This window comes from Meriones unguiculatus, chromosome 4 (assembly GCF_030254825.1).
Source record: "Meriones unguiculatus strain TT.TT164.6M chromosome 4, Bangor_MerUng_6.1, whole genome shotgun sequence".
NCBI classification, from domain to species: Eukaryota; Metazoa; Chordata; class Mammalia; order Rodentia; family Muridae; genus Meriones; species Meriones unguiculatus.
In genome coordinates, this window is record NC_083352.1 from 69543278 (window position 1) to 69570943 (window position 27666).

The 27666-nt window shown below is 50.6% G+C and overlaps 2 protein-coding genes across 9 annotated transcripts; one reads left to right on the forward strand and one right to left on the reverse strand.

Moving 5' to 3' along the window:
* Positions 1-268: 268 nt before the first annotated feature.
* Positions 269-15865, forward strand: Zswim8 (zinc finger SWIM-type containing 8). Of its 6 annotated transcripts, none has more exons than XM_021643023.2 (26): positions 269-476; positions 3008-3161; positions 3392-3486; positions 3802-3974; positions 4142-4249; positions 4387-4468; positions 4585-4705; positions 5079-5280; positions 5442-5617; positions 6041-7025; positions 8004-8135; positions 8274-8453; positions 8553-8736; positions 8986-9084; positions 10077-10201; positions 10635-10875; positions 10967-11125; positions 11231-11459; positions 11633-11925; positions 12067-12290; positions 13395-13883; positions 14102-14285; positions 14377-14553; positions 14712-14831; positions 15084-15262; positions 15388-15865. In XM_021643023.2, exons 1-26 carry the CDS (start codon positions 269-271, stop codon positions 15589-15591), a joined length of 5523 nt encoding a protein of 1840 aa, XP_021498698.1. In that variant the 3' UTR covers positions 15592-15865. The 6 variants fall into 6 exon arrangements, with proteins under 6 accessions (XP_021498698.1, XP_021498695.1, XP_021498699.1 ...); XM_021643020.2 differs by having other exon boundaries at positions 15152-15262; XM_021643024.2 differs by having other exon boundaries at positions 14102-14261.
* Positions 15866-15979: 114 nt separating this feature from the next.
* Positions 15980-27424, reverse strand: Ndst2 (N-deacetylase and N-sulfotransferase 2). 3 transcript variants are annotated; one of them, XM_021642980.2, is made up of 15 exons: positions 26994-27421; positions 26361-26455; positions 22145-23480; positions 21852-21939; positions 21448-21602; positions 21080-21265; positions 20715-20843; positions 20409-20591; positions 20223-20319; positions 18079-18202; positions 17765-17939; positions 17189-17359; positions 16988-17097; positions 16726-16828; positions 15980-16627 (listed from the first exon to the last, which is right to left on the reverse strand). In XM_021642980.2, the coding sequence occupies exons 3-15, from the start codon at positions 23147-23149 to the stop codon at positions 16502-16504; spliced, it is 2652 nt and encodes an 883-aa protein (XP_021498655.1). In that variant the 5' UTR covers positions 23150-23480; positions 26361-26455; positions 26994-27421; the 3' UTR covers positions 15980-16501. The 3 variants fall into 3 exon arrangements, with proteins under 3 accessions (XP_021498655.1, XP_060238057.1, XP_021498656.1); XM_021642981.2 differs by having other exon boundaries at positions 16490-16627; positions 17025-17097; positions 26994-27424; XM_060382074.1 differs by lacking the exons at positions 22145-23480; positions 26361-26455; positions 26994-27421 and having other exon boundaries at positions 21448-21627; positions 21852-21916.
* Positions 27425-27666: the final 242 nt, after the last annotated feature.

The following is a 27666-nucleotide window of genomic DNA, read 5'->3' on the forward strand; positions in this document are numbered from 1 at the left end:
CCTAGAGGCCCTGGCCGCCCAGCGCTTCGTCCCGGCCTCGAGTCTCGCAGACTGGCCACGATCCCCGCTCGCACCTCGCTCTTGGGTGAGGCCCGGCGCGGTGTCCCTCCCAGGCTCGAGATCCTCGCCCGGCACGGCCGCCCTGAGCGCCCCGGCCACCCCCAGCCCCGGCTCGCCCCTCAGGCCCCGGGCCTCCCCTCAGTCCCCGGCCGGCGGCCCAGGCCCCGGATCCGCTGGGGGAGACCCGGCCCCGGGGGGTGCGGGCCCCATGGAGCTGATGTTCGCGGAGTGGGAGGACGGCGAGCGCTTCTCGTTCGAGGATTCCGACCGCTTTGAGGAGGATTCACTCTGTTCGTTCATCTCCGAGGCCGAGAGCCTTTGCCAGAACTGGCGAGGATGGCGCAAACAGTCAGCGGGGCCCAATTCTCCCACTGGAGGCGGTGGTGGAGGTGGCAGTGGCGGTACCAGAATGCGAGGTGAGGATGAGCGGGGAAGGCTGCGAGGGGGAGGGGAGCAGACTGGCCCGGCTTAGGCCTTGCTCGGGAGCTGTCCGGCCCGGGAGCTGTCCCAAGCTTAGAGCAGACTTCAGGACTCGCTCTTCTGGCCTTCCAGGGATGGGTGGCATCTTCACATCAGAGAGGCCGGGGAGAGGGAAAGAGGGAGAAAGAGAGAAAGAGAAAGAGAAGAAGGGAGAGGGAAGGAGGGAGGGGGAGGGAGGGAGGAAGGGAGAGAGAAACTGCGCGCGCTCGCCCGCGCGCGCGCGCGCTCACGCAAGGTTGTGTTGTGGCAGAGAACATCCTGCCTTGGCCAGAAAGATCTTTTGTTATTCCTTTACGCCTTAGAAACCGAATATGGGAGAATACCTTTTCTCTGTTTTAAGAATGCTTAACGGAATTTGGCTTTTAGCAAACCAGCAGTAGGCAGACAAGAATGTGGTTAGGCATGGATTGTGGAAAAGTGATCACTTGAGGTGTGTCACTCTATGGGATGGGGCATTGGTTGCTGTGCTTCCAGAATATTGATCTCTCCTCATAAGCTGCACCAAGAAAGGATTGCAGCGAGAGGAAAGAACCTGTCTAATGAGAAGAGATGCCATAATTCATAGGGTTAAACTAGAGATTTGCTCCTGGCATCTGTTAGAAGCCAAAGCAGGGACCAGTGGATGGGAGCCTTGGGCTTCCATATCTGAGCTCCGGGCAGGAGGGTGAGCGATTAATTATCTTGGGGCTCTTCACATGAAGCACCTTCCCTTTGTGTTTCATTCATTCTTGGTCTTCCAGTGAAGTCAAGGATTAATGCTGTAAAGAATTTTGCTTTTGGAGGGGGTAGAAAGGAGAGTAAAGATGAAAAGCCTCACAGGTTTAGGAACCATCAAACCTTTCCCCTGCTCTGCCCAAGGCAGGTTTGTTGTTGTTGTTTTGTTTTTTATTCTGGTTCTCAGTGGAAGCTGGCTTTCGTTAGTGGTTGAAAGGATTCAGTTGTGTGTTCTAGCCAGGCCATTCCAAAAGACCTGTTCTGAAAGCTGCAGAGATTTCTGGTGCCCCTTTAGGACACAGAGACATTTGTCTGTGTCACTGTTCAGAAGGGGTGGTATTCAGCTTCAGTTGGAGAGAGAGAACATTTACTGAAGTGTACACATGTGTGCAGATCACAAGCATTTTCGATGTGAACCTTTTGTGAACTCCCTGCTTCATAGACAGTGGATTGTCTGGGGGTTTTGAGCTCTCTCACTTTGGGGGAAGGAAATGAAGACATAGTGGTAAAGATTTTCAGCATATTGATACCTTCCTGCATAGGTTAAGACCTTTTCTCTCTCTCTTCCTTCCCTCCCTCCCATCCTCCTGAGAGGATCTGGCTGTGTAGCCTCTGCAGGTCTTGACCTTCCTACAACAGCTTTTCAGACCTGAGTACACGTTTTTACCCACCCCCAGCCACCTTCAGTAGCTGTTGTTTTTGAAAGGTTCTTTTCAGTTCTGTGTTGTTGTTTTATCAGTCTTTTAGTATAGTCATTTGCTGTGAGATCTGCAGTCTGTCATTGCTGCCTTTTGTTAAAACAGTTTAGAAAGGCCTTGAGTGCTAACTCCATCCCATTCCAGGTGATTTCAGGAGCAACAGCCAGGTGCCCTGGGATAATTACCTTCCAGGATGAGAAGTCAGGCTTTAGATGCCAGAGGCTTTGTAGGCTCTTTTGCTTCTTGAGATCCCTAATTATTCTGAGTTCTGGCTTATCTTCCCTCCTTAGATGGGGGCCTGCAGTCATTTAGAGAAAAAGTGATAAATAAAAAGACAATCAGAGCTGCCAAAGAGACAGTAGTTCAGTGTGATGTGGATCTGTGGCGAATGTAGGGGCTTTGGTGCTGGTGCCTGTGAGTGGATTACCTGTCGGAGTCTTAGAACACTCCTGTCTGGCCACAAGTTTTCTGGAATCTCTCTGTTATCTTCTGTTCTGGGCCTGAGCTGGCCAGCTGGCTGTGTGTGGCTGGAGACTGCCCAGCTCCCCTCCTAGAAGGAGTTTTAAGGGATTATTATATCCTGACAAGAAGGATGCTAAGTGTGCTTGCTGTTCTTCAATAGGACCTTTATTCAATTCCCAGCCCCAATGTGAGATGGCTTACAACTACCTGTAATTCCAGGCCCAAGGGTTCTGACAATTTTTTTCTGGTCTTCATGGGCTCCTGCATACACATGCACAAACACACACAAAGACACATAGTGAAAAAATAAAATTTAAACGTAAAAATGTAGCCCTTTGTGGTAGCGCACGTCTTTGGTCCCAACAGGTGGATCTCTTGAGTTCAAGGCCAGCTTTGTCTACAAAGTGATTTCCAAGAGAGCCAGGGCTACAAAGAGAAACCATGTATTGAAAAACAAAAACAAAACAAATGAAACAAAACAAACCTTTAAAATATATATTTCTAAAAAGAGAGTATGTGTGCCCAGGGTATGGCACTGGTACCAAGTAATTATGGCCCTTTCTCTTTCATCATCCCAATCTTTGTTTCGGAAGATGGATTGGTAATCCCATTGGTGGAGCTGTCAGCAAAGCAGGTGGCATTTCACATCCCATTTGAAGTGGTGGAGAAAGTTTATCCTCCAGTGCCTGAACAACTCCAACTCCGAATTGCTTTTTGGAGTTTCCCTGAGAATGAAGAGGACATTCGGTGAGTCCAGAGAACTGGCCAACAGAGTTCTTCTATCTTACACTGGCTGCTGGGCTTTCTGCAGACCAAAGGAGATACTGTAACTGGAACTGCTAAGAGGAAGATGAGGGAAAGGGGGAGTGCCCAGAATTTCCTCCTCAGGGGTGCTAATAGAGAGAGCTGCCTAGAGCACGGTGGTCTCTCACAGTGTCTGTGGAGGATTATTTGCTATGTCCTCTTCTTCCCCCCAGTCTGTATTCATGTCTAGCCAATGGCAGTGCAGATGAGTTCCAGCGAGGGGATCAGCTGTTCCGAATGAGGGCTGTGAAAGATCCATTGCAGATAGGTAAGGATTCCATCATGTCCTGTGGTAACCTTGCTCCTTGCATCACTAGTGTTAAAGATTAAGAATCTTTGTGACTGGGTATAGTTGCATATGTCTTTAATTTCAGCACTTAGGAGGCAAAAGCAGGTGGATCTCTTATGAGTTTGAGGTTAGCCTGGTCTCCATAGTGAGTTCTAAAACAGCCAGGGTTACAAAAAGAGACCCTGTGTCAAAACCAAAAACAAAATAAAAAACCAATGTAGACTGAATTGTCTAATTAAGTATGGGGAAGGGTTGACGGTAGCGACTTCTGACCATGCCCTTATTTCTCCCTAGGCTTCCATCTGAGTGCTACAGTGGTGCCACCGCAGATGGTCCCTCCCAAAGGGGCCTACAATGTGGCTGTGATGTTCGACCGCTGCCGGGTCACTTCCTGTAGCTGTACCTGTGGGGCAGGGGCCAAATGGTGCACCCACGTCGTGGCACTCTGTCTCTTCCGCATTCACAACGTGAGGCCCTCCCAATTTCTCCTGGCCCTATCCTACGCTCCATTCCCCCCTTCTCTGCTGCATGCCTGGCCACAATGTGAGCCCCTTTACTCCCCTCTGCCCATCTGGCCCCAGCTTCAGCTCCAGAACCTTTTCTCAGATGGTTCTATTTCTCTTTGCTCCTTCAGGCATCTGCAGTCTGCCTGCGGGCTCCAGTCTCAGAATCCCTGTCTCGGCTACAAAGGGATCAGCTTCAGAAATTTGCTCAGTACCTTATCAGTGAGCTTCCTCAGCAGGTGGGTGAGGTTGGCATGTCTTCCCACCTCTCGCTTTCAGGTTTAGCCTCAGCCTTCTTATTATGACTGGCCTCTTTGGACTCACCTGTGCCCTGTCCTGTTCTCTCTGCCTTTGTTCCTTTGTTCCTTCCCCTCAGATTCTCCCAACAGCCCAGCGTCTTCTAGATGAACTCCTTTCCTCCCAGTCAACAGCCATCAACACAGTATGTGGAGCACCAGGTAAGTAGTAAGAAAGAAAGAACGCTGCTAGGACAAAGCATCACTTGCTGAAGGTTCCATGGTGTTAGGTGAACTGGGTCCTTAGCAATAGCTGACTGATTGCTTGTAATTCCCAGATCCTACAGCAGGGCCCTCAGCTTCAGACCAGAGCACTTGGTATTTGGATGAGTCAACACTCACTGACAACATAAAGAAGACCCTGCACAAGTTCTGCGGCCCCTCCCCTGTGGTGTTCAGGTAAACTGGATCTTTGCATACTAAATCTGTGGTGAGTAGGCACCTTCCTTAGGCCACTGATGGAGCTTTGCTCTGTTAGTGCACGTGTCTCCTACCGTCTCATCCCTGCACTAGCATGGTGCCTGGCACTTGGTATCAGTGATGCATCCATGATTGTGGATTCCCACCTGGGTAGAGCCAGAGTCAATTTTCTTCCTTTGGCTAATCATATTGATGCAGATGCAGAGAAGGGTCAAAAATTTTGTCACAGTTGTCCGTTTCCCCTTCACACTGTATAGGTCAGGATCTCCCTTAGGGCAAAGCCCTACTCTGTTTTGACCTCCTTCATTCAGCAGCCCTCCCTCAGTCACCATCTTCTCTGTTGTGTTTACAGTGATGTAAACTCAATGTATCTCTCTTCCACGGAACCTCCCGCTGCTGCTGAATGGGCGTGTCTGCTGCGCCCTCTGAGGGGCCGAGAGCCTGAGGGTGTCTGGAACCTGCTTAGCATTGTTCGAGAGATGTTCAAGCGGAGGGACAGCAATGCTGCCCCCTTGCTAGAAATACTCACAGACCAGTGCCTCACCTACGAGCAGGTAACACCTCAGGATGGGGAGCTGTGTGGTTTCTTTCCTTCCCCTCATCTTACTCTCTTTTTTCTGATAGGAACATGGAAAAGGGTATGGTTTTTTTGTTTTTATTTTTTTATTTTTATTTTCTGAGCTTTTGTGTACCTCACAGCTCTCTTTGCCTCCAGATAACAGGCTGGTGGTATAGTGTGCGCACCTCAGCTTCACACAGCAGTGCCAGTGGTCACACAGGCCGTAGCAATGGGCAGTCAGAAGTAGCAGCCCACGCTTGTGCAAGTATGTGTGATGAGATGGTCACACTGTGGAGGCTGGCTGTGCTGGACCCTGCACTCAGCCCTCAGCGGTGAGTCTTCCCCAGGGTTACTGTATTTTGACAAGGCCGGCCCAGGACAGCACAGACATTGGTCTCCTTGAGTACAGGGATCTCTCTCTCTCTCTCTGCCTGTCTCTGTCTGTCTCTGTCTCTCTCTCTCACTGAGAGAACCAGTGTTGAGCACTGGTTCCTGGTGCTTTGTGAGTCCTGTTTCTGACAGGCTTTCTCCCTCCCCTAAGTAGTACCCACTTTCCAAAATCCGTGACTGTTGCACTGATTCCTTATGGGGCTGGCTCAGAAAGAGCAGCCCCTCTCCACTTTATGTCTGTCTTTGAAGGTGTAGTCCTACTTTATCTGCCCCTTTCCACTCCCAGTGGAAGGGACTGCTGGGTAGACTCCCAGGGGCAGACTGCTTGTCCTCCCCTAGCAGCCTCCTGCTCTTTGTCTCCACAGCCGCCGGGAACTGTGTGCACAGCTGCGTCAGTGGCAACTGAAGGTGATTGAGAATGTCAAGAGGGGACAACACAAGAAGACCCTGGAGAGGCTCTTCCCTGGCTTCCGGCCAGCAGTGGAGGCCTGCTACTTTAATTGGGAAGAGGCCTACCCCCTTCCTGGTGTTACCTACAGTGGCACTGACCGAAAGCTAGCCCTATGCTGGGCCCGGGCCCTGCCCACTAGGCCAGCAGCTTCTAGATCTGGGGGTTTGGAAGAGTCCCGGCCTCGACCGCTTCCTACTGAGCCAGCTGTGAGGCCCAAGGAACCTGGCACCAAGCGCAAAGGATTGGGTGAGGGGGTGTCCTCACAGCGGGGTCCCCGCCGCTCATCTGCTGAAGGAGGAGATAAGGCTTTGCATAAGATGGGTCCAGGTGGAGGCAAAGCCAAGGTACTAGGTGGGACTGGCAGTGGGGGCAAGAGCTCAGCTGGCAGTGGGAGCAAACGCCGGCTAAGCAGTGAAGACAGCTCCCTGGAACCAGACCTGGCCGAGATGAGCCTGGATGACGGCAGCCTGGCCCTGGGAGCAGAGGCCAGCACCTTCGGTGGATTCCCTGAAAGCCCTCCACCTTGTCCTCCCTCAGCTGGCTCCAGAGGGCCCTCCACCTTCCTTCCTGAGCCCACAGACACTTATGAGGAAGATGCTGGTGTGTACTTTTCAGAAGGGCCTGAGCCTCCCACAGCCTCTGCTGGCCGCCCTGGCCTGCTGCCTGGGGAGGTCTGTACCAGGGATGACCTCCCTTCCACGGATGATAGTGGCAGTGGACTCCATAAAGCCAAAGAAGCAGCTCCTATAGTTGGAGAGGATGATGATGACTACCAAGCATATTACCTGAATGCCCAGGATGGGGCTGGAGGCGAAGAGGAGAAGGCTGAGGGGGGGGCTGGAGAGGAGCACGACCTGTTTGCTGGGTTGAAGCCACTGGAACAGGAGAGCCGAATGGAGGTAAGGGGACTGAAGAGAGGGAGGTTGGGTTGTATCTTTGGAATGACTAAGAGGGGCCCAGTGGCTCTGGTTGGAAGTGTCAAGCTAATTAGCATGACTATCACCATTCTGTAGGGTACTATAACTAGCCTCCTGGTCTGCAATCTGCCCTCCCTACTGCTTGCTTCCACATTGACTCTTCTCTGGATATTTTTCAGATAGAATGTCAGCATGCTACTTAAAATCTTCAGTGGTTGCTTGCTGCCCTTAGAATAAAAATGAAGGTCCTTGGCATGAGCTGTGGGCTCCGCTCTGTCTCATCTTCGCCAGATTCTCCAGTGTTATCTTGACGTTGTCTTTCATCCTCTGTGCAGTTCACTTATTCCTGGAGCTTGCCATGTTCCCTCTTGCCTACATACTTAGATCTAGACTGGCCTTTCTGCCTGGAATTTTCTCACCAGGTTTGGTTAGCTCTTGTTCCCTCTTCAGGTCTTAGAGACCTTAGAGTTCTGAGAGATAGGGACACAAGGCTGATTAACTCAGAATCCCCTCTGTGCCATGTGTGGTAGCGAACTCTTGTAATCCTAGCACTTAGGAGGCTGAACTGCGAGAATCTCAGCTTGAGCTACATAATGAAACCCTCACTCAAATAAACAGACCTTGTCTTCCTACAAGTCTCTCTCTGAGCTTCCCACAGCCTCTACTAGCTTTCCTGGCCTACTGTATCTGAGATGAACCCCCCCACAGATGAGAGTAGCACTGCTCTTCTGTGCCAAGTCCATATGGGCCACCCTATCCATTTGTCCCTTTTGACTTTTCTCAGCAATACTTGTTACCACATGATCTTGAAGGTTGGTGGTGTCTGTAACTCCAGACTGAACTCCTATGGTATACCCAAGATCAGCAGAGCACCCAGTGCTTTAGGAATATTGTGCTACATAATCAAGTATGATGTTCTCTAAATGAAGGCCCTGTGTCTTTTGGTCCTATGTCCTCTAGGTGTTATTTGCCTGTGCTGAGGCCCTGCATGCCCATGGCTACAGCAATGAGGCCTCCCGCCTCACTGTGGAGCTTGCCCAGGACCTGCTAGCCAACCCACCTGACCTCAAGGTAGAGCCGCCCCCTGCCAAGGTGAGAGAGACCTCCTTCCTCTACTTTCCTGGCCCCACTTATCCCTGCTCCTATTCCCCACCCCAAGTGAGAGCCTCCTTCTATCTCCACTGAGGTAAATCAGACTCATTTGTCCAACTCTTTGCACTTCCCATTTAGGGCAAGAAGAACAAGGTATCCACAAGCCGTCAGACCTGGGTCGCTACCAACACCCTGACCAAGGCAGCCTTCCTGTTGACAGTGTTAAGTGAGCGCCCAGAGCACCACAATCTGGCCTTCCGAGTTGGCATGTTTGCCTTGGAGCTGCAGCGGCCCCCTGCTTCTACCAAGGCCTTGGAGGTTGGAGGCTCCATCTGTCCTGTCCTTAATCTTTTCAGATTCTTACATCTTGATCTCCATTGAGGTATAGGAGGTCTGAGTTTCTTTCTGTACTCTCAGGTAAAGCTGGCATATCAGGAATCTGAGGTGGCTGCTTTGCTCAAGAAGATCCCTCTGGGTCCCAGTGAAATGAGTACCATGCGGTGCCGGGCAGAAGAGCTTCGGGAGGGCACACTCTGTGACTATAGGCCTGTGTTGCCCCTCATGTTGGCCAGTTTCATCTTTGATGTTCTCTGTACTCCAGGTAGAGTGCATGCCCCTACAGTAAGTGGAGAACCTGGAGGGAGAAGGGTATTTTTTTTAAGACCCCCCCCCCACAATAAAACAAAAACAAACAAACAAAAAATCCCAAAAGTTCTAAGACTGTCAGAGTCATCTGTAGGACCCAGCAGGCAGCTTTTGTGGGTAGGTCTTGGATGATGAGGGTCTTGGATTCCTTTGCATTCTTTCTGTGTTACTTTTGCTTTCTTGACTTAACCCAATTTTCATCTAGTGGTTTCTCCCACGGGTTCCCGGCCCCCAAGTCGAAACTGGAATAATGAGATGCCTGGTGATGAGGAGCTGGGATTTGAAGCAGCAGTTGCTGCCTTGGGTAAGTGTCTTGTCTTGAGCATGTTCGTGAGCAAAGCCTGGGTCAGACCTTGAGGAGCTGTAATGGGAAAGTCAAGTTGACATGTGTGAACCAACTGGTTTTGCTTAATACATACTAATTTAGAGCAGGGGCTGGAGAGCTGGCTTGCTGCTTTCCTGAAGGACCCTGGTTCAGTTCCCAGCACCCACCGGATGGCTCACTACTATCTGTGATTTCTTTTTTCAAGGGAGGCAATGCCCTCTCTGGCCTCTGTAGGCACTGCAAGCACATGGTACATGCATGCATTTAGGCAAAACACACATAAATTCAAGTAAATAAAACTTATTTAAATGTGTGTTTCATAGGGTGGGTGTTTAAAGGGCAAAATAAAAATCTAAAGAAAGGCCTCAGAGAGGCGACAGCATATGTGCTGTAAGTTTAAAAGTTCAGGGAGCTGTAGACAGGAAATTGCCAGGAACAGACTTAGTTCTCAGGTTATGTCTGCAATCCTAGTTCTTGGGAGGTAGAGGCAAGATGATCAGAGTTCATTTTTATTTATTTATTTATTTACTTATTTATTATGCAGTGGTCTGCCTGCATGTACACTGCACACCAGAAGAGGGCACCAGATCACATTATAGATGGTTGCAAGCCACCATGTGGTTTCTGGGAACTGAACTCAGGAGGACCTTTGCAAGAACAGCCAGTGCTGTTTAACCTCTGAGCCATCTCTCTAGCTCCAGGGGTTCATTTGGTTACACAGCAAGTTTGGGGCTAGTCTGCTACATGAGATCTTGCCTCTTAAAAAAAAAAAAAAAAAAAAAAAAAATCAAAAAGTGCCTCAAGTAGAATAGAACAGGTTACAAGGTCTTGAAAAGCAGACAGAACTAAGTCTGTGTGTGTTAAGCAGTGGGAGCCTTTTTCTCATGAGCAGGTAGCTGGCCCTGTTTTGTATATTTTTGCTGTCTCTGAAGCTATAGCCACTCCTAATCCTCAAGAGGCCCTCCTCGCAGGCATGAAGACAACAGTGAGCGAGGCAGAGCATCCCCTCCTATGTGAAGGCACACGTCGGGAGAAGGGTGACCTGGCCTTAGCACTCATGATCACTTACAAGGATGACCAGGCCAAGCTCAAGAAGGTGAGGCACTGAGGTGCTGGGTTTTTGCCAGGCAGAGTGAGCAAAATGTCACTATCTTTCTTAAAAGTTTCCAGTACAATGACAAAAGTACTGGTCTGCCTGTAGGAGGTTAAGTAGAGCATTTTGGAGACTTCTCATAAAGAACAAGAGACCAATGGTTCTTATAGGTATGCTTGGGCATGAGGTGGAAGAAGAGAAGCAGAGAGCATAAAGTCAATCATTCATTTATTTCAATATTTATTGAATATCAGTATGTTCAATCCTCAGGTAAGTGTTATGGAAGATTCCAAGACATGTAAGCTGGGAGGTTATCCTGTAGTTAAAACTGGGGAAGACTTCCTGAGGAGGTAGCATTAGGCTGCTTCAAGAAGAAAGGAAGGTAATAGAATTAATAAAATAAAGGACATCATGTCACTGCTTGTCTTTTCTCCAGATCTTAGACAAACTCTTGGACCGAGAAAGCCAGACACATAAGCCACAGACACTGAGTTCTTTCTACTCATCTAGCCGGCCAGCCACAGCCAATCAGAGATCTCCTTCAAAGCATGGGGCACCATCTGCCCCTGGGGCCCTGCAGCCACTGACTTCAGGCTCTGCAGGGCCTGCTCAGCAAGGGAATGTGTCAGGGGCTGGGCCAGGTTCCACTGAAGGCTTCACGGAGAAGAATGTGCCTGGTGAGGCGGGGCGCCAGGTAGGGTGGGTAGGTGGTACAGTCCTGTTGTGCCCTTTCCTGGGCTTATCCTGGCATCCTATTTTCTCACTCAGAAAGCTCCCCACATTCCCCCTGTGAGGGCCTCCCACCTGAGGCAGCTTTGACGCCACGGCCAGAGGGGAAGGTTCCTAGCCGTTTAGCTCTTGGCAGTCGTGGAGGCTATAATGGTCGAGGTTGGGGCTCCCCAGGGCGGCCCAAGAAGAAGCACACAGGTAGGACAGCCTATGGGATGGCATGGAGGGAAGGCTAGTCCTCAAGGCTGGAGACTGACTCCATTTCTCCTGATTTCCGAGACTGACTTGTTTTGGGGTTACTAGGCATGGCCAGCATTGACAGCAGTGCCCCGGAAACCACATCGGACAGCTCTCCCACCTTAAGCAGAAGGCCACTTCGAGGGGGCTGGGCCCCTACTTCCTGGGGTCGAGGACAAGACAGTGACAGCATTAGCAGCTCTTCGTCAGACTCCCTGGGCTCCTCATCGTCCAGTGGAAGCCGCAGGGCTAGTGCCAGTGGAGGGGCCCGGGCAAAGACAGTTGAAGTTGGCAGGTCGGTATGGAGAAAAACCCATCTTTCTAATCTAGCCCATCCTCAAAAATCATATTCCTAGTATGATCCCACTGTTATGCCCTAACAGCCTTACTTACCCTGGTTCCTCCTAACCTATTTGAAAACCATTTTGAAGACACTCCAACCCTGACCATGCTCCATTGCTCCTTCAGGTGTTACAAAGGCCGCCGCCCTGAGAGTCATGCCCCCCATGTACCCAATCAGCCGTCAGAGGCAGCTGCACACTTCTACTTTGAGTTGGCGAAGACAGTTCTGATCAAGGCTGGGGGCAACAGCAGCACTTCCATTTTCACACAACCATCTTCCTCAGGAGGCCACCAAGGTCCTCACCGCAACTTGCACCTTTGCGCCTTTGAGATTGGGCTTTATGCCCTTGGCCTGCACAACTTTGTTTCTCCTAACTGGCTCTCTCGTACCTATTCTTCCCATGTGTCCTGGATTACAGGTAAATCCAATGTTGTGATTTGCATACAGGATGGAGGTGACTAGGAAGGGTCTTGTCTCTGTGACATTGCTGATCTGCTGAAAGATACCATCCCCAGACCGCCAGTGGTACCCACTTCGCCCCTTTTTCTTTTCCCTAAAGGACAGGCAATGGAGATTGGCAGCGCAGCCCTGACTATACTGGTAGAATGCTGGGACGGGCACCTGACACCCCCTGAGGTTGCATCATTGGCTGATAGAGCATCACGGGCACGAGACTCCAACATGGTGAGGGCAGCGGCAGAGCTGGCTCTAAGCTGCCTGCCTCATGCCCACGCACTGAACCCCAATGAAATTCAGCGAGCCTTGGTGCAGTGCAAGGAACAGGTATTTCCTGCTGTCAGCCATCTGGGCATAGGGGAACTTAACCCAGCATTTTTCCTCTAAAAAAATTCTTTTTGTGGTGTGTGTACATGCTGGTGTGGATTATGTGCCAGTGTATGTGGAGGTCGGAGGACAGCCTGTGGGAGTTTGTCTTCTCCTTATACTGTGTGGGTCCTAGGAATCAAGCTCAAGTCAGGCTTCGCAACAAGTACCTCTACCCACTAGCTGTCTTGCAGCCTTCCCTCCCTTCCTTCCGAGGTCTAAGTTGCCTAGGCTGTGCTTGAACTTCAAATTCTGTTTTAGCCTTCTGAGTACTTGGGACATGCTATTATTTGGGGTTTAGTGACCCTCTCTTAATTCCTCCATATTCAGGAGTTCATGGAGAATCGTTTCACATATTATAGGCTGAGTGTCTGTTCAGTTCAAGGTTAGAAGTGTTTTGATTTTAGGTTTCAGAGAATTTTCCTATACATGAGCTTGGGGATAAGAGCCAAATGTAGGTATGAAATTCATATTTCATGTATTATTTACACACACAGCCTAAAGGTAATCTTGTCTCTCTCACCCTCTTTCTCTCTAATGTACGTATATATTTATGTTTCTGTGTATTTACATACATATGTGAAATTGGATCTGGGGCCTCATGCAGGCTAGGTAATCAACTGACTTACTGTCTTCAGCCTTATCTGTGCACGAAAGCATAATTTCATGGTATTTTCCACTTGAGGTGTCATGTTATTGTTCAAAAAGTTTGATTTTAGTGTTTCCCATTTTCAAATTAGGGATACTCACTAGTAATATGAATTCACATTTTCACATTCATCCTTTATATTCACCCTATTATATTCATATACAATGTGTCGCATTCCATTCTCTATATACTGTCATAATCGTAAAGCTAGGATGATTCCCATTATACACAAGCAAACAGAGCCTGAGATGATCCCTGAGAATGGCCTGGGTGGGAGGGAACAGTTGTTTGTTCAGTGCCTGTGTGAAGCACTCAGCGCTGATACTGTGAGCACTGACTCTGACCTCTGATGTCCCTCTCAACCAGCCTGCATTCCTGGGTAAGCCCTTTCCCCCTAATCCTCTGGTCCTTTCCAGGATAACCTGATGTTGGAGAAGGCCTGCATGGCAGTGGAGGAGGCAGCCAAGGGCGGGGGTGTATACCCTGAAGTGCTGTTTGAGGTTGCTCATCAGTGGTTCTGGCTCTACGAGCAGACAGCAGGCGGCTCAGCCGCGGCCCGGGAAGGGGCTGCGAGCTGTGGTGGCAGTGGGATGAGGGCTGCTGGGGAGGCTGGGCGAGGACTGCCCGAGGGCAGGGGTGCCCCAGGGACTGAGCCTGTTACAGTGGCTGCAGCAGCAGTGACAGCAGCAGCCACAGTGGTTCCAGTCATCTCAGTGGGGTCCAGTTTATATCCAGGTCCAGGACTGGGGCATGGTCATTCCCCTGGCCTGCACCCCTACACTGCTTTACAGCCCCATCTGCCCTGCAGCCCACAGTACCTCACTCACCCAGCTCACCCTGCCCACCCTATGCCTCATATGCCCCGGCCTGCTGTCTTCCCTGTGCCCAGCTCTGCATACCCACAGGTGAGACTATTTTTTTACTGGTCGTCTGGGTCATGTGGGAGAACACTAGGAGCTCATAGCGGTTGGAATAGAGTACTTTGGGCACATACAGGGCTGTGCAGGAGTCCTGGTAAGGTGCTGGGAAAATGGGAGACCAAGGCCAACTAAGAAATGTAGGAATGTCCATTTGTGATCTAACAGGACTTGGTGTCTGCTCTTCTCTCCCATCTGTTATACAGGGTGTGCATCCTGCATTCCTGGGGGCTCAGTACCCTTACTCGGTGACCCCTCCCTCACTTGCTGCCACTGCTGTATCTTTTCCTGTCCCTTCCATGGCTCCCATCACAGTCCATCCCTACCACACAGAGCCAGGGCTCCCGCTGCCCACCAGTGTGGCCTGTGAGTTTCGGGGACAGGGAGCAGGTGAATGGAGGGGAGGTTCACTGGAGATGGGAGGTAGAGAGGGAATCTTCTTTGCACCTCTTCTCTCACATGGCTTTCAATCCACCCTCAGTGAGCAGTGTCCATCCAGCACCCACATTTCCAGCCATCCAGGGTGCCTCACTGCCTGCCTTGACCACGCAGCCCAGCCCTTTGGTAAGCGGAGGTTTTCCACCACCAGAGGAGGAGAGCCACAGTCAACCAGTCAATCCACACAGCTTGCACCATCTGCACGCTGCTTACCGTGTTGGTAAGAAGTCCCTTTCTGTACTTCTAACTACAGCTGGGTGAGGGGCTCTTCAGAGAACTCTCTCCACGAGCTCTTCATTTGTTTACTACGGGTCAGTTATCAGGTTGGGGTGAAAGGTGAAGGATATATCCTATTGTGTGCCCAACTGTATTTCCTAGGGATGCTGGCACTGGAGATGCTAGGACGCCGAGCACACAACGATCACCCCAACAACTTCTCCCGCTCCCCCCCCTACACTGATGATGTCAAATGGTTGCTGGGGCTGGCAGCAAAGCTGGGTAACACCTCCCCTCCCCAGGACCATTGTCTCCTGACCTGCTTCCCCCACTTTCCTATCCCAGACCTCCTTTCTAGCTCTTGCTCAGAGTTGAGGCCTTGGTCGGGTATGTGTGTGAGCCTGGTGGGCGGAGGGTTGCCTCAGCTCCTGGGGTGGAGGGAAGCTCTCTGTCAGGCCAGAGCTGAGATCTGTAAGTGGGTCCCTAGGGCAGAGGTGGCCACCCCCGTCTCATGCCCCTCCCCCTGCCCCCCAGGAGTGAACTACGTGCACCAGTTCTGTGTGGGGGCAGCCAAGGGGGTGCTGAGCCCGTTTGTGCTGCAGGAGATCGTCATGGAGACGCTGCAGCGGCTGAACCCCATTCATGCCCACAACCACCTTCGAGCCCCGGCCTTCCACCAACTGGTGCAGCGTTGTCAGCAGGCATACATGCAGGTGAGAACTCGGGAAGTATGGAATAGGGTATTGTACCCCCTGGGCAGAGCCCTCAGCATGGAAGGGAGTTGGGTCCCCAGTTGTGTGTGCTTTGTGCTGAGATTCTCCTCCAACCCATCCTCCAGTACATCCATCACCGCTTAATTCACCTGACCCCTGCCGACTACGACGACTTTGTGAATGCAATCCGCAGTGCCCGCAGCGCCTTCTGCCTGACACCCATGGGCATGATGCAGTTCAACGACATCCTACAGAACCTCAAGCGCAGCAAACAGACCAAGGAGTTGTGGCAGCGGGTCTCCCTAGAGATAACCACTTTCTCCCCCTGAGTCTGGCCCCTCTAGGGCCCTACATAGGGACACAGGCCTGTGGCTATAGGGGCCTCTCACACAGAGGGAGTGACTCTTGGCTGGACAGATCATCTCCGCTCAATTCCCTGGCGGCCCAGACTGGCAGCTGCTCATGGGCCGTAGCTTGGGGCCAAGACGTCTCAGGCCTTAGAAGCCTAGGGCTGGGGGAGACAGCCTGGTCTGGGAGAGGGTCTGGGGTGGCCTCTGGTATTTATTTGGCATTTATAAATATATAAACTCCTTTTTTACTCTATTTTCTGGGTCTTTTCCTTCTTCCTTGTGTAGAAGAGTTGTGGAAAGTCAGTTGATACCTGCTATGGTCTAGGGGTTTTTTTGTTGTTGTTTTAATTGCAGCGAAGCAGACAAAAACAGAAAAATAAGGACCTTTATTAAGGATATTTCTCGCCCACAGCTAGGGCTCATATTCAGCTCTATGAGCAACTGTCCGACCTCATCCCCATTCAATGTGAATGACACTAGGGAGGCCAGGCCACAGGTAGATCCCACTGACTGACTTAAGGGGTCACAGCAAAGGGCCCTCTCACTGGTAGGCATAGACAGATTAACTGCTGGGGATGAAGAGGGAAATCATTGAATTAATACATTGTTCTACCCCTTCCCTGGACCCTCTCTTCCTCACCTACCGGGTTCATAGGTCAAAGGTACCTAGTACCTAGTACTATGCGGTACCAACGGAAGCCCCTTTATTAGGCCCCAAAACTATGGGAAAGGGATGGATGCCCTTCTCTTTTCAAACATCCCAGTACTAGGGGCCACTGAGGTAGAGGGTTAAGGGGCCTGGCCACACTAATCTCCCTGTGGGCGCTGCTCTAAGGCTGGCCCTCAGTGAAGTTAGCAAGCGTTTTGCTGGTGTGGAAAGACTGGGACATCAGCCCACACTGGAATGCCGCAATTCTTCCCGAAGCCACAAGGGGGCTGGCTGTCCAAGCCGACTCAGCAGCTTTGATAGCTCCAAATTATGGTTCCGGAAAAAATCCATAAGGAAAAGGCGAGACTGAAGGGAGAAAAAAGTGAAAGGAGAAACAAACAGTAAAGAGGGCAGCGAGATCACTCTAGAGGTGGAGTGGCAACCGTGTCCCAGGCTTCACTGACCTCCATGTCCATGTCTGGGTACCTCCGGCCTTTGCTTTTCCCTAGACAGCGAGTCTTACCACCTTCCAGTCCCTGGCACCAAAATCCTTTATCTTCATCAAACCTACTCAAAGGAACAGGCCATTAGGTATCAGGGAGAAGGAAAATCCAATCCCCACAAATTGTACCCTACCCTTCCAGGCCACAGGGAGAGATGTCTCTTCCAAACAGGACCTCTTTCCCTTTCCCTGCAAAACCTTGGCCTTAGCTCATGCTCTCCCACCTGAGGGTCCTCGTGTAGTTCAGAAAGGGGGTGATACCCAGGAACTTCTGGATGATCTCCATTGAGGCTGCTGGGTTGGTACGAAGCTCCTGTCCATCCACAATCAGCAACTGAAAGGACAGGGATGTGGTTCCTCCAGATTCTTAGGAAGACTGGGCTGAAGGGAAGGGTACTCTAATGAGGGCTCTTGGGAGACTGTACCTGTCCAGAGGGATAGTAAGTCAGCCAGCGTTGCAGATGGGTGGAATAGTAGCCAGGAACAAGACAACGGTTCTGCAAGGAGCGAAGTACCAGAGGGGCTTGAGAGGAAGCTGAAATCACTTGGTAGAAGGTATAGTTGAGAGCAACTGGGTCTCCATGTGCTCGCTGGTGCTGTAGGACGGAGGACAGGAAGGGGTAAGGCTGGTGATCTGACAGGGTTATTCTGGCCATATTCTTGTCTGGTGACAATAGCATAGCTACCTTTCCCTAAGGGGCAAGTTTTCCTACTCTCATTCCCTTTTTTTTTTTTTTAAGATTTTATTTTTTATTATATATACAGTATTCTGCCTGCATGTGCACCTGCATGCCAGAACAGGGCACCAGATCTCATTACAGAGATTGTGAGCCACCATGTGGTTGCTGGGAATTGAACTCAGGACCTCTGGAAGAACAGGCAGTGTTCTTAACCTCTGAGCCATCTCTCCAGCCCCCTCTCATTCCTTTTTGAATCTCTAGCAGCTACTACCTTCTCCACCTCTCCCTCAAGACTGAATGTGTCCCTATCGTCAGGCAAACCTGGTACCAGGAGTAGGCCCTGTCAGCAGGGTTGGTGAGCACAGTGATGATTTTGGCTCTTGGCAGAAGGGCAGCCCCTCGCCGTGGTACAACCTCAGAGTCAAAGTATGTGGCACTTTTTTCAAACAGGAAGTCAGTGCTGGCATTGGAAGGAACAGGGAAGAAGTCCATGTACCTACACAATAGCATAGGAAAGAGAAGAAAAATCTCACTTGCAAGATCAGATGCTCGTGTGCTGGCAGGAGCTGCCGTGGGTTATTTTTTTGGAGAAGGCAACACTATTCTGAGGAGCACTCAAGGGGACCCAGTCTCACCAGTCAATACCCTTGTGGTAGTTAGGCCCATTGAAGAACTGAATTTCCTCAAAGGTGCTGGGGCTAGGAAAGCTGCTTGTCACAGCTGGATGCAGGCTCAGGAAGAAGTGAATAGCTGTGGTGCCTGTAGGGAGGAGAAAGAGCAGCCTGTTCCAGGAAAACAGCCAGCTCAACAGTATGAATTTGAAGGAAGTAAGAAAATACTCATTTGTGGGTAGTAAAACTCCCTTCAGCCAAGTAAAGTGAGGGAAGGAAGCCCTGAGAGAGGCCCAAGCCTGGGTTAGACAGGGCTTTCACCCTTCACCTGATTAGAATCACTTGCAGACTCCCCCCGTCCTTAGCACTCAGGACTGAGTCTAGAGCTTCACACGTGGTTCATGCTCTCAAACTGAGCTATGGCCTCTGACCTTCTTACTCTTTCTTATTTTGAGATTAGGTCTTACAAAGTCGCCCAGGCTTCCTTAAATGTGCTCTGTAGCCTGGCAGGCCCGGAAGCTGACATTCTATTTCCGCCTCCCAAACTGCTAGGATTACAAGCCTGGACAACCAAGTCTGGTTATCTTAATAGAGTTTTTAAAAATATTTTTTAAATGTATTTTTATTTTATGTGCATTGGTGTTTTGCCTGCACGTACGTCTGTGTGAGGGTGTCAGATCTTGGAGTCACAGACAGTTGTTGTTGTGAGCTACCATATGGGTGCTGGGAATTGAACCCGAGTCCTCTGGAAGAGCAATCAGTGCTCTTAACCACTAAGCCATCTGTCCAGCCCATCTAAGATTTTTGAGACAGCCTAGGCTGGCCTTATTTGCTATACAACACAGGGTGGCCTTGGCTGTATAGCAAGTGAGGTCTTTTGATTCTGCCTGTTCTGCCATGCTAACTTTATGCTGGGACTGGAACCCAGGGTTTGTGCCTGCTCAGCAAACAGCTCTGCCCTATTTATGTATCTTTTACACTCTCCAGATGGAGCCGGGTATAGTGGCCTATAAATGGAATCCCAGCACTTGGAAAATTGAAGCAAAGTGATCAGGGGATTTAAGGCTGGCCTGGGTGACGTGAGACCCTGTCTCAAAAACTATAAACATTAGAAAAAAATTCCACAGAGGGAGCTGGTGTCAGCTGAGTGGGACAGAGACGGCATGTGCAAGGTCCTGGGTATAACTCTCAAAACACTACAGGAAAATACAGCTGCCGCCAAAGCCGCCCCGGAAAGTCCTGCGCACGCGCCCGTTAGTAGTAGTGTAGGATTTTATGGTTTTCAACAGGGTCTTCGAGCCCCGGCTGCTGGTGGTGATACATCCCAGGAATCCCAGCACTCAGGAGGCAGAGGCAGGCAGAACTCTTGAGTTCGAGGCCAGCCTGGTCTACACGGTGACTTTCAAGACAGCCAGAACTACACAGAGAAACCTTGTCTTTAATAACCAATGAAACAGTCGTCTCTCTATATCTCAGGCTAACCTGGAACTCAGTATGTAGCCCAAACTGGCTTTGAGTTCACTATAATCCCTTGCCCTGGCCTCTTAAGTGCTAGTGCTACAGGTGAACCAATATATCAAGTTTCTCTACAAATAATTAAGCTATACATCTAGGATTAATAGAGAAATATTCCCGTCTCAGGGCTGTGGAGGTGACTCTGTGGGTCACTGTTGCACCAAGTCTGATAACCTAAGTGTGAATCATCAGGATCTACACAGGGGAAGGACAGAACTGATTTTCTCAAGTTACCCTGTATATGTATGTATGTATGCATGTACACACACACACACACACACACACACACACACACACACACATTAAATTAATTTAATTAAAAAAATATTGTGGTGCACACCTTTAATCCCAGCACTTGGGAGGCAGAGGCAGAGGCAGGCAGATCTGTGAGTCTGAGGCCAGCCTAGTCTACACAGTGACTTTCAGGACAGCCAGAACTACACAGAGCAACCCTGTCTCAAGAACACCCAAATAAAACTCAAATAAAAAAACACGCTGTGAAAATAACCCTCTCAAGCTGCCCTGCACATGCACACATACATGCATGCAAGCACATGAAATTTTTAAGAAATGAATCCTTCTCTCAAGAGACTTGATTAATCAGCAGCAGGTACAAGAAGGCAGTGTGAGAAAACTGGCTGTGCGTAATTTACCTGTCTTCTGTGGTCCCACAATGAGGAACTTGGGGAGTCGATCACAGGTTTTCTCCTTGGACCAGATATCTTTGTGCCTCTTGTCATCACAGGGATTCTGAAGGTTAGGCCATGAATCTGATAAGGACTAATCTCATAAACTCTGACCCCCATCAGATCTCTGGTCAGTCTGAGCACCATCCTTACCTGCCAAAGGGGGCTTCGTTCCTGAGGAAAAAGTTCAAAGTACTTTCGTGCAAGAGGGACAGGAGGAAGGGTCTGCAGGCGCAGTCGTGTCCAGCACTGCAGAAAGCGTACCAGGCTCTCGAAGGTGTACAGGCCCAGCCGGTCATTCCCGTAGTTTGACAAATGGGTCATGAAGACGCTGATCTGCAAGAAGATGCCTGCACGTTGAGCCTTGAGAGCTACCCTATCTCAGGATCGGCTTCAGTGAACAAAGGCACTGGCTTGAGAGCACCTTGGCTCTCTAGTCTTCCCCTCTTGGCACCTTACCGGGTTAAGCAGCACCGTCAGAAAGAGCTCTCCACCTCGGATGCTCCGATCTAGCTCACGAGAACCACCGGGATACTCATTATAGAAGATTGTGTGGGTGAAGAGGCCACATGTTTGCCGAGGGAGCACCTGAGAGGAAAAAAAACCACAGGGATAGATGAGATTTAAATGGTAAAACAGAGAGCAGATTAAGGACCAAAGTTAGGAGGCACTGGAATTCCCTGAATTTACAAAGGCCTGGTCTGAAGTTATAGTAACAAAATTTATTATTTTGTGGATGCCTTGGGCTAGTATTTGAGGAGGCACAGGTCCATGCTGGTTGAAAGCTGTCTAAATGTTTGAAATTTGTAGTGGAACTTCCTCACCATGATGCCATTGTGAATGAAGCCACGGCGGTGGCGAGCAGGGCGGAGATGGGGGTACTCCTCAGTGCTGGTCACTTGGATGCCCCAGACAGATTTCCAGGCCTCATAGAGCTGCGTGTGGATGGGATACACGCCAGAGTGGTGGGGGGCCACAGCATAGCCCAGATCCGTAGGAATCCCATGCTCCTGGGAATGGCATAGACTCTCACCAGGACCTGGTGAAGTTTGGGGAGTAGAGGGTAGAGAGGGTGGGGATGCCTCCAAAGAAAGAAAACTGGAAAGGGTAGGGAGAAGGTATCCACAGGGAGGGTTAGAAAAGAAACGTTATCTCTGGGAGAAAGCACAGGAAAGAGATTCAAGAGCCTCACCAGGGCAAACTGCTTGTTGAGCCGCATCTGCTCGGCCAGCACAGAGCGGTTGTGGAACAGGTGAGGCTGCATGTGGCTCCACATGTGCGGGAACCACCAGAACTCTCCGCGGTGCCTCAACAGCATGTCGTCCCCGGCGTCCTCCTCTTCCGTCCCTGTCAGCACACTAACTGCTATGCCCTGTTTTGTAATAACACTGGCCATCTTCCATCCTTCAGCCATTACTGACCCCTGCCCAGGGCTCAAGGTTTTCTGTTTGCTTCACCGCCACCTACGCTAATCCAAATCATCACTAGCTCATCACTGCATTAAGTCCCCAAACTTTGTCTTTTTCTCCAATTTGTGTACCCTGGGGTCAATACTAGAGACAGATCAAACTTGATAAAACAGGGCAAAAAGCTCACCAGTATGATAGAACTTGCCCGAGAAGCCCAGGTTGAAGGTGAAGTTGGGAACTAAGGTCCTGAGTTTGTTCTGGGTGGTCAACAGAGCCTGGAAGGATAGTAGAGAAATGCCGAAACATGAGAAAACAGACTGCGTGAGAAACACCTAGTAGGCAGCTTTCTTTCCACCTATAAGAAGCATACTATACATACTATAAAATGTGCCTACGATCATCTCAGAATCAAAGCAGGGAACCTGACAGCCAGAGGCTGTAAATGTTCTAGCAAAATAAACAGAAGAAAGAAAAACTGACCTCTACATCAGCCACCTTCATGCGAGTGCCTTCTTTGCCCACAAAGATATCATCAATGTCCACTAAGATGTAGCGGTCAAGGTCTAGGCAGAGGCGCTTCCCAGTGAGATATGCGACAGCGTCCACAAAAACAAGTTTATGGAGCCAGAAAGAAAGGCCGTGTCCGAACAGCACCCGCTGAATGCCATCATGAAGTCCCAAGTCCTGTACCACAGTGGGGAGACGGGCCCGCCGAAGAACGGGTGCTGGCATAGGGAGCTCCGCTGGCCGATGGCTGGCAATAAGCACCGGCTCGTAGGTGCTATGATTTGACTGGAAGACGGTCCAGTCATCACCAGGTAGCGGCCCTGGCTCCACGCGGCTAGGGCGGGTAAGATGTAGTAGTGGGGCAGAAGGGTTCACTTGGTAGTCCCGGAGCCCCAAATTTGAGTGTAGGAAAAGGGGAAAGCCCTTAAGTTGGGCACTCAGTAGGCTATGCTCATGGGCTCGAAAAAAGCCAATGATGCCCACGCCATATTCCACACAGTACCGATCTAGCAGTTCTCGACTCCAGGCATCCAAGTTGACATACTTCAAAAGGTTCTCATAGATGACCAAGACATAGCGGCCACGGGTATTATCAGTCAGCGTGGGCATGTCCCCTCGGCCAGGTGCTAGCTCAGTGCTATAACGAAAACGACTAGACTCCAAGATAGCCACAATCTCCTGCCCCAATTGTGAGTATGCACTTTCCACAAACACCAGGACCACAGGTTCTGTTCGAGTTGTTTCTGGAGGCCTTGGGGGTCGAGGTGGGACTGGTGGCCTTGCAAGGCCAGGACCAGCTGCCCCGCTGCTACTACAGTCTCCCAAGGGTAGAGGCAAAGGTTCCTTGGCCTTGGGGCTAGTGGACACGTAGTAAGCCAGGAATCCCATGGAGACAAGACTGAAACCAATCAACAGCAGTATGAGGCGGTGCAGTTCCAGCTGCCGAGCAGGGCGCACCGCCTTCCACAGCTGGAGCATGGCGAGGAGGAATGAGGGAGGGAGGGGGACTACCTCTGGAGATGGGAGGTAGGAGGTCTATGGCCTGGAACTGTCTTGTTAGGGCAGAAGAATTGGAAAATAAGGGGAAGGAATTCTCTTAGGGTCAGTTCCCTGACGAGATGAACACAATTCCTTCAATACAGGATAAGGGAGGCAGAAGGAGCAACAGGGTCTAATGGACAGAGTCCACTGGTCTCAGGTCACCATGGCCTCCTGGCCCATGCCTCAGGCTGAAACTTGAGCTCCCTCAGCTCTGGTGGAGGTTCTTACATCAGAGATGAGTGAAGTTCAGAAGGTTGGCGCCCACAATCTGTAAAGTAGAGAAATTGGTCGATATTTCTTCCTTTGAAAGCTTCTCATTAACCATTCTCCTTAGCCTATCTCTTACCCCAGGCATTTTTGATGATCTCCTCTGGGTATGTGCATGCCTGTACACATATGAGTGTCTGTGTATGTAGAGGCCAGAGGCCAATATCAGTGTCTTCCTTTACGGCTCTCAAATTTTCGAGACAGTCTGTCATTGAACCCAAAGTTCGCTGTTCCAGTTAGAGTGGCTGGCTAGCAAGCCCCTGGCTTCATTTCTCCATGCTGGGGATGTATACCACCACATTCCTGGCTTTTCATGGGTACTAGGAGTCCAAACCCAGATCCTCATGTTTACACAGCAAGCACTTTACCCACTGAGCTCTTTCCCCAGCCCAGACAGTTTATTCTTTAGAAAAAAGTAAAACTTCTATAGAAGAATATAAGCTGAATCCCACACCTTGGCTTCACAGCTTGTTCTCTTTCTTAGAATACCCAAACGAATGTCCAAATTCCCCAATGCTCAAGCTAGGGCAGTAACTCACATTAAGAGCCTATCCAAAGAGACCAAAAAGCCAGGAGGATGAACAGAGGTCTACTCTGACGATTCCCATCCTGTGACTGAGAAGTTTGCCAATGAGCTCTCTATAACAAATGGATGGCCCATCTTAGAAGTCTCATGATCCAACGAAACATCAGATAGAAGAAACTCATGAGTCTTAATCTTCTACATCAAGCACACTCATTACCACAGCCAACAGCACTAACGGACTTGCAGTCATGTGGACACTATGGTGGGGGAACGTGAGAAATACTGAGAGCTAATTATTTGATTATCTTCTGAGCCCAGAATTTGAGGGGATTTTCTTTCCACTACTTGTGAAAAATTGTCCCATGCCCTTCATTCCACCCATGCCAGAATCGGGAGAGAAGAGACAAATGCACGCCCAGGGCAGGGCATGTCATCACTAGCACTTGAGAAAAGTCAGAAAGCCAAACCGAGGGTCATCCCCATCCATTCTAAGTCTCCTTCCTAACTTACCCACACTATTACTATATCCCACTCAGGACGGTCCCGGAGCTAACCTGGAGGGAACTGAAGGACTGAGTCCAGCTAGAGAAAGTGAATCGAAGGTCAGACAATCAGAAAACAGTTTTAAGGAAATCTAACCTGACTTTCTTTTTCTCAAACAGACTGCTGGAAGTTTACAGTTACTTTTTATTTTAGCCATTCTTAAGCAGGTCAGTAGCTGGCAATCCCTCTCTACCACCCATTTCAGTACATGTACCTCAGGGGTGATTAGGCACAGATAAGATCCTTTCAGAATCTAGAGATGATTTATTTAGAGTTCAGCGTTGGCATGGCTAAAACTAATCAACATAAGAGAGCTGGAAGACAGAATAAAAACTGTGATGAGGGGCTGGAGATCTCTCCAGTGGTGAAGAGTACTGGCTGCTCTTCCAGAGGACCTGGATTCAATTCCCAGCACCAACACAGCAGAACAGAGTTCTAGGGGTTTTGACACCCTCATACAGACATATATGTAGGCAAAACACCAATGCACATGAAACAAAAATAAATTAAAAAAAAAAAACAACAACACTGTGACGGGGCTGGAGTCCTAGTGTAGAAGCAAAGCCAGGCTTGGGGGGGGAGGGGCTCTAAATGCAAGGGGGGAAGGGAGGAAGAGGGAGGGAGTGAGAAGAAGGAGAAAGAGGTCATGGGAAGAACTGAATTATTTTTGTTTGTTTGTTTGTTTGTTTTTCGAGACGGGCTTCTCTGTGTAGCCCTGACTGTCCTGGAACTGACTCTGTAGACCAGGCTGGCCTCGAACTCTCTCTACCTCCTCTGCCTCCCAGGTGCTGGGGTTAAAGGCGTGTACCACTACTGTCTGGCAGGAGCAGCTGCATTCTAATAGAGAAGATTTTAGGGAAAACAGTAGGGAGAACTCCCAGAGAGGAAGTTGTACTTCGAATGTATCACCTATGTTAATAATAGTCTCTATAGCCAGGTACGGTAACACTCAGGGAGGCAGAGGCAGGCAGATCTCTGTAAGTTTGAGGACAGCCTGGTCTACAAAGTGAGTCCAGGACAGCCAAGGCTACACAGAGAAACACTGTCTCGAAAAACCAAAAAAGAGGGAAAAAAAAGCATCTATTGAGTGTTGGATATTCTTCTGAGGGCTTTCCATATACAATGAGACCTAGACCTAAAATGGAATAAATAAACCTATAATTTATTCCAAAGTGCAAACAAAGGCAGGCAGTAGTAAAGCACGCCTTTAATCTCAGCACTTGGGAGGCAGAGGCAGAAGGATCTGAGTTCGAGGCCAGCCTGGTCTACAGCGTGAGTTCCAGGACAGCCAGGGCTATACAGAGAAAGCCTTTCTCGAAAAACCAACAAACCAACAACAACAAAAATCAATGTGCAAATAGCAAACATTTGGCATAAAGTAGACTTCAAACTGTTTTGGGTTTTGGTCTCGGTGCTGGCGATGGAATGCATGGCCCACACTAGGCAAGTGCTCTCTGGGGTTAACAGCCCGAGGCCCTAGAATTTTAACTCGTTCCTAAGGTAGGTGATTTATTTATACACAATACTCTTCCTGTAATTCGAGATACTGCAAGTTCCTACTGAGCCACACAACCAGAAGGCTAAGCAACTGACTTCACACAGCAAAGGGCAGTGATGAGCTGCTGTGGTCAGGTGTGCTATCTGCACTTCTAGTTTAGGATATCTAAAGGTTTATCAGGATAAAAGCCACTGTAGATCAAGAAGCACCTGCATTTAAAACCAGCTCCGAGAGGAAGGGAAAACACTCATAACTAGTATTAGTTCCACTTTACACACACCTAATTTCAGGCCTAGAAAAGTTTAGTAACTTACCCAAGATCACAAAGCTCTGTCAGTGAATGAACTGGGATTCAAAGGTCAGGCCTGTCAAGCTCCTGCGCTGTAACCACTGCATCTGAGCTTCATACCTAGGGGAGGCAGAGAAGTTGGGGGGGGGGGGGGGTCATGTGAGAACTGTTCGGGGGAAGCAGTAGGATGACTAATAGTGAAGGAAGAACATGTGTGTAGCAGTGGAAAGTTTCTGAAGAAGGAGAAACCCAAGGGTCGTCAGCCAAAGTGGGCGGCAAATACAGGGTCAGGGAGGTTTGGAGGGGTGGGTCCACCACTGGAAAAACATCAGGGCAGAGGCTGTGGGAGGAAGGCATACCGACTGGGGACCTGGCCTTGAGGATGGAGGGACCCTCCTACGGGAACTCCGGGATCACCAAAGAAATAGGGAGCCCACAGGTGGGGGAGCTGGAGGGGCAGGGGCAGGGGCAGGGGCGTGGCCGAGAGTTCACATCCAGACAAGCACCGGCTGCAAGAGCCCCGTGTGACCCGGGTGAAGAGACCGGAAAGAGGCAAGTGAGGGGAGGCCCGCGGCCGGGACACAGGGCAGGGGCACGCAGGGGCGGAGGGGAGCCGCCCAGGACGACCCTGCAAGCTGGTTACGGGGGCGACACTCACGAGAAGTCTGATGGGAAAAACTGGAGGCGAGCGTGGACGGGAGCTGCTCTCAAGGATGGTTCACCCGGAGGAGTGGGCGGCGTCCCCGCTCTCCGCGGGCCCCGCCGCGCCCCGGGGCCGCCCGGCTTCCCTGCTCGCGGGGCCTCGGGCCGCGTCGCGGCGGCTCCGCCATCTCCGAGCGAACGCTCCGCCGCAGCCGGACCCAACTATGGCTCCCAGCAGGGGGAGAGGTGGAGCGCTGCGGCTCGAGATGTCCGCTCGGGTCCGCGCGCTCTTTCGGCGTGGCCGCCGCGCCAGCGGGATCTAGGATAAGCCAATGGCCCTCCGCGGTGCTCAGCCCAGCCGCAGCCTCCCAGGCCTTCGGCCTCGCGCCTGGCCTACCGGAGCGGACCCCGTCCTCCACGCCGGGTGGCACGGTCTGCGGAGCGTCGGGGCGGGCCCAGGGCCCAGGCCGGTCCACTCAGCCCCGCTAGGGGGAGGGAGCCCGCGCACCGAGGGCGGGGCCGCCCCCGACTCGGGCGGGGCGAAATCGCGGTCCACCTTCTAAGAGCTACTTCCTCCCAGCCACCCCCTCAACCCCGACTCAGCAGTCCAGGCTGAGTTTATGAGAAGTTTTCTTCCTTGCGCCCCAAGGGAATTGATGAAAAGATGTTTGTCTCCTAGTGAAGCCCTG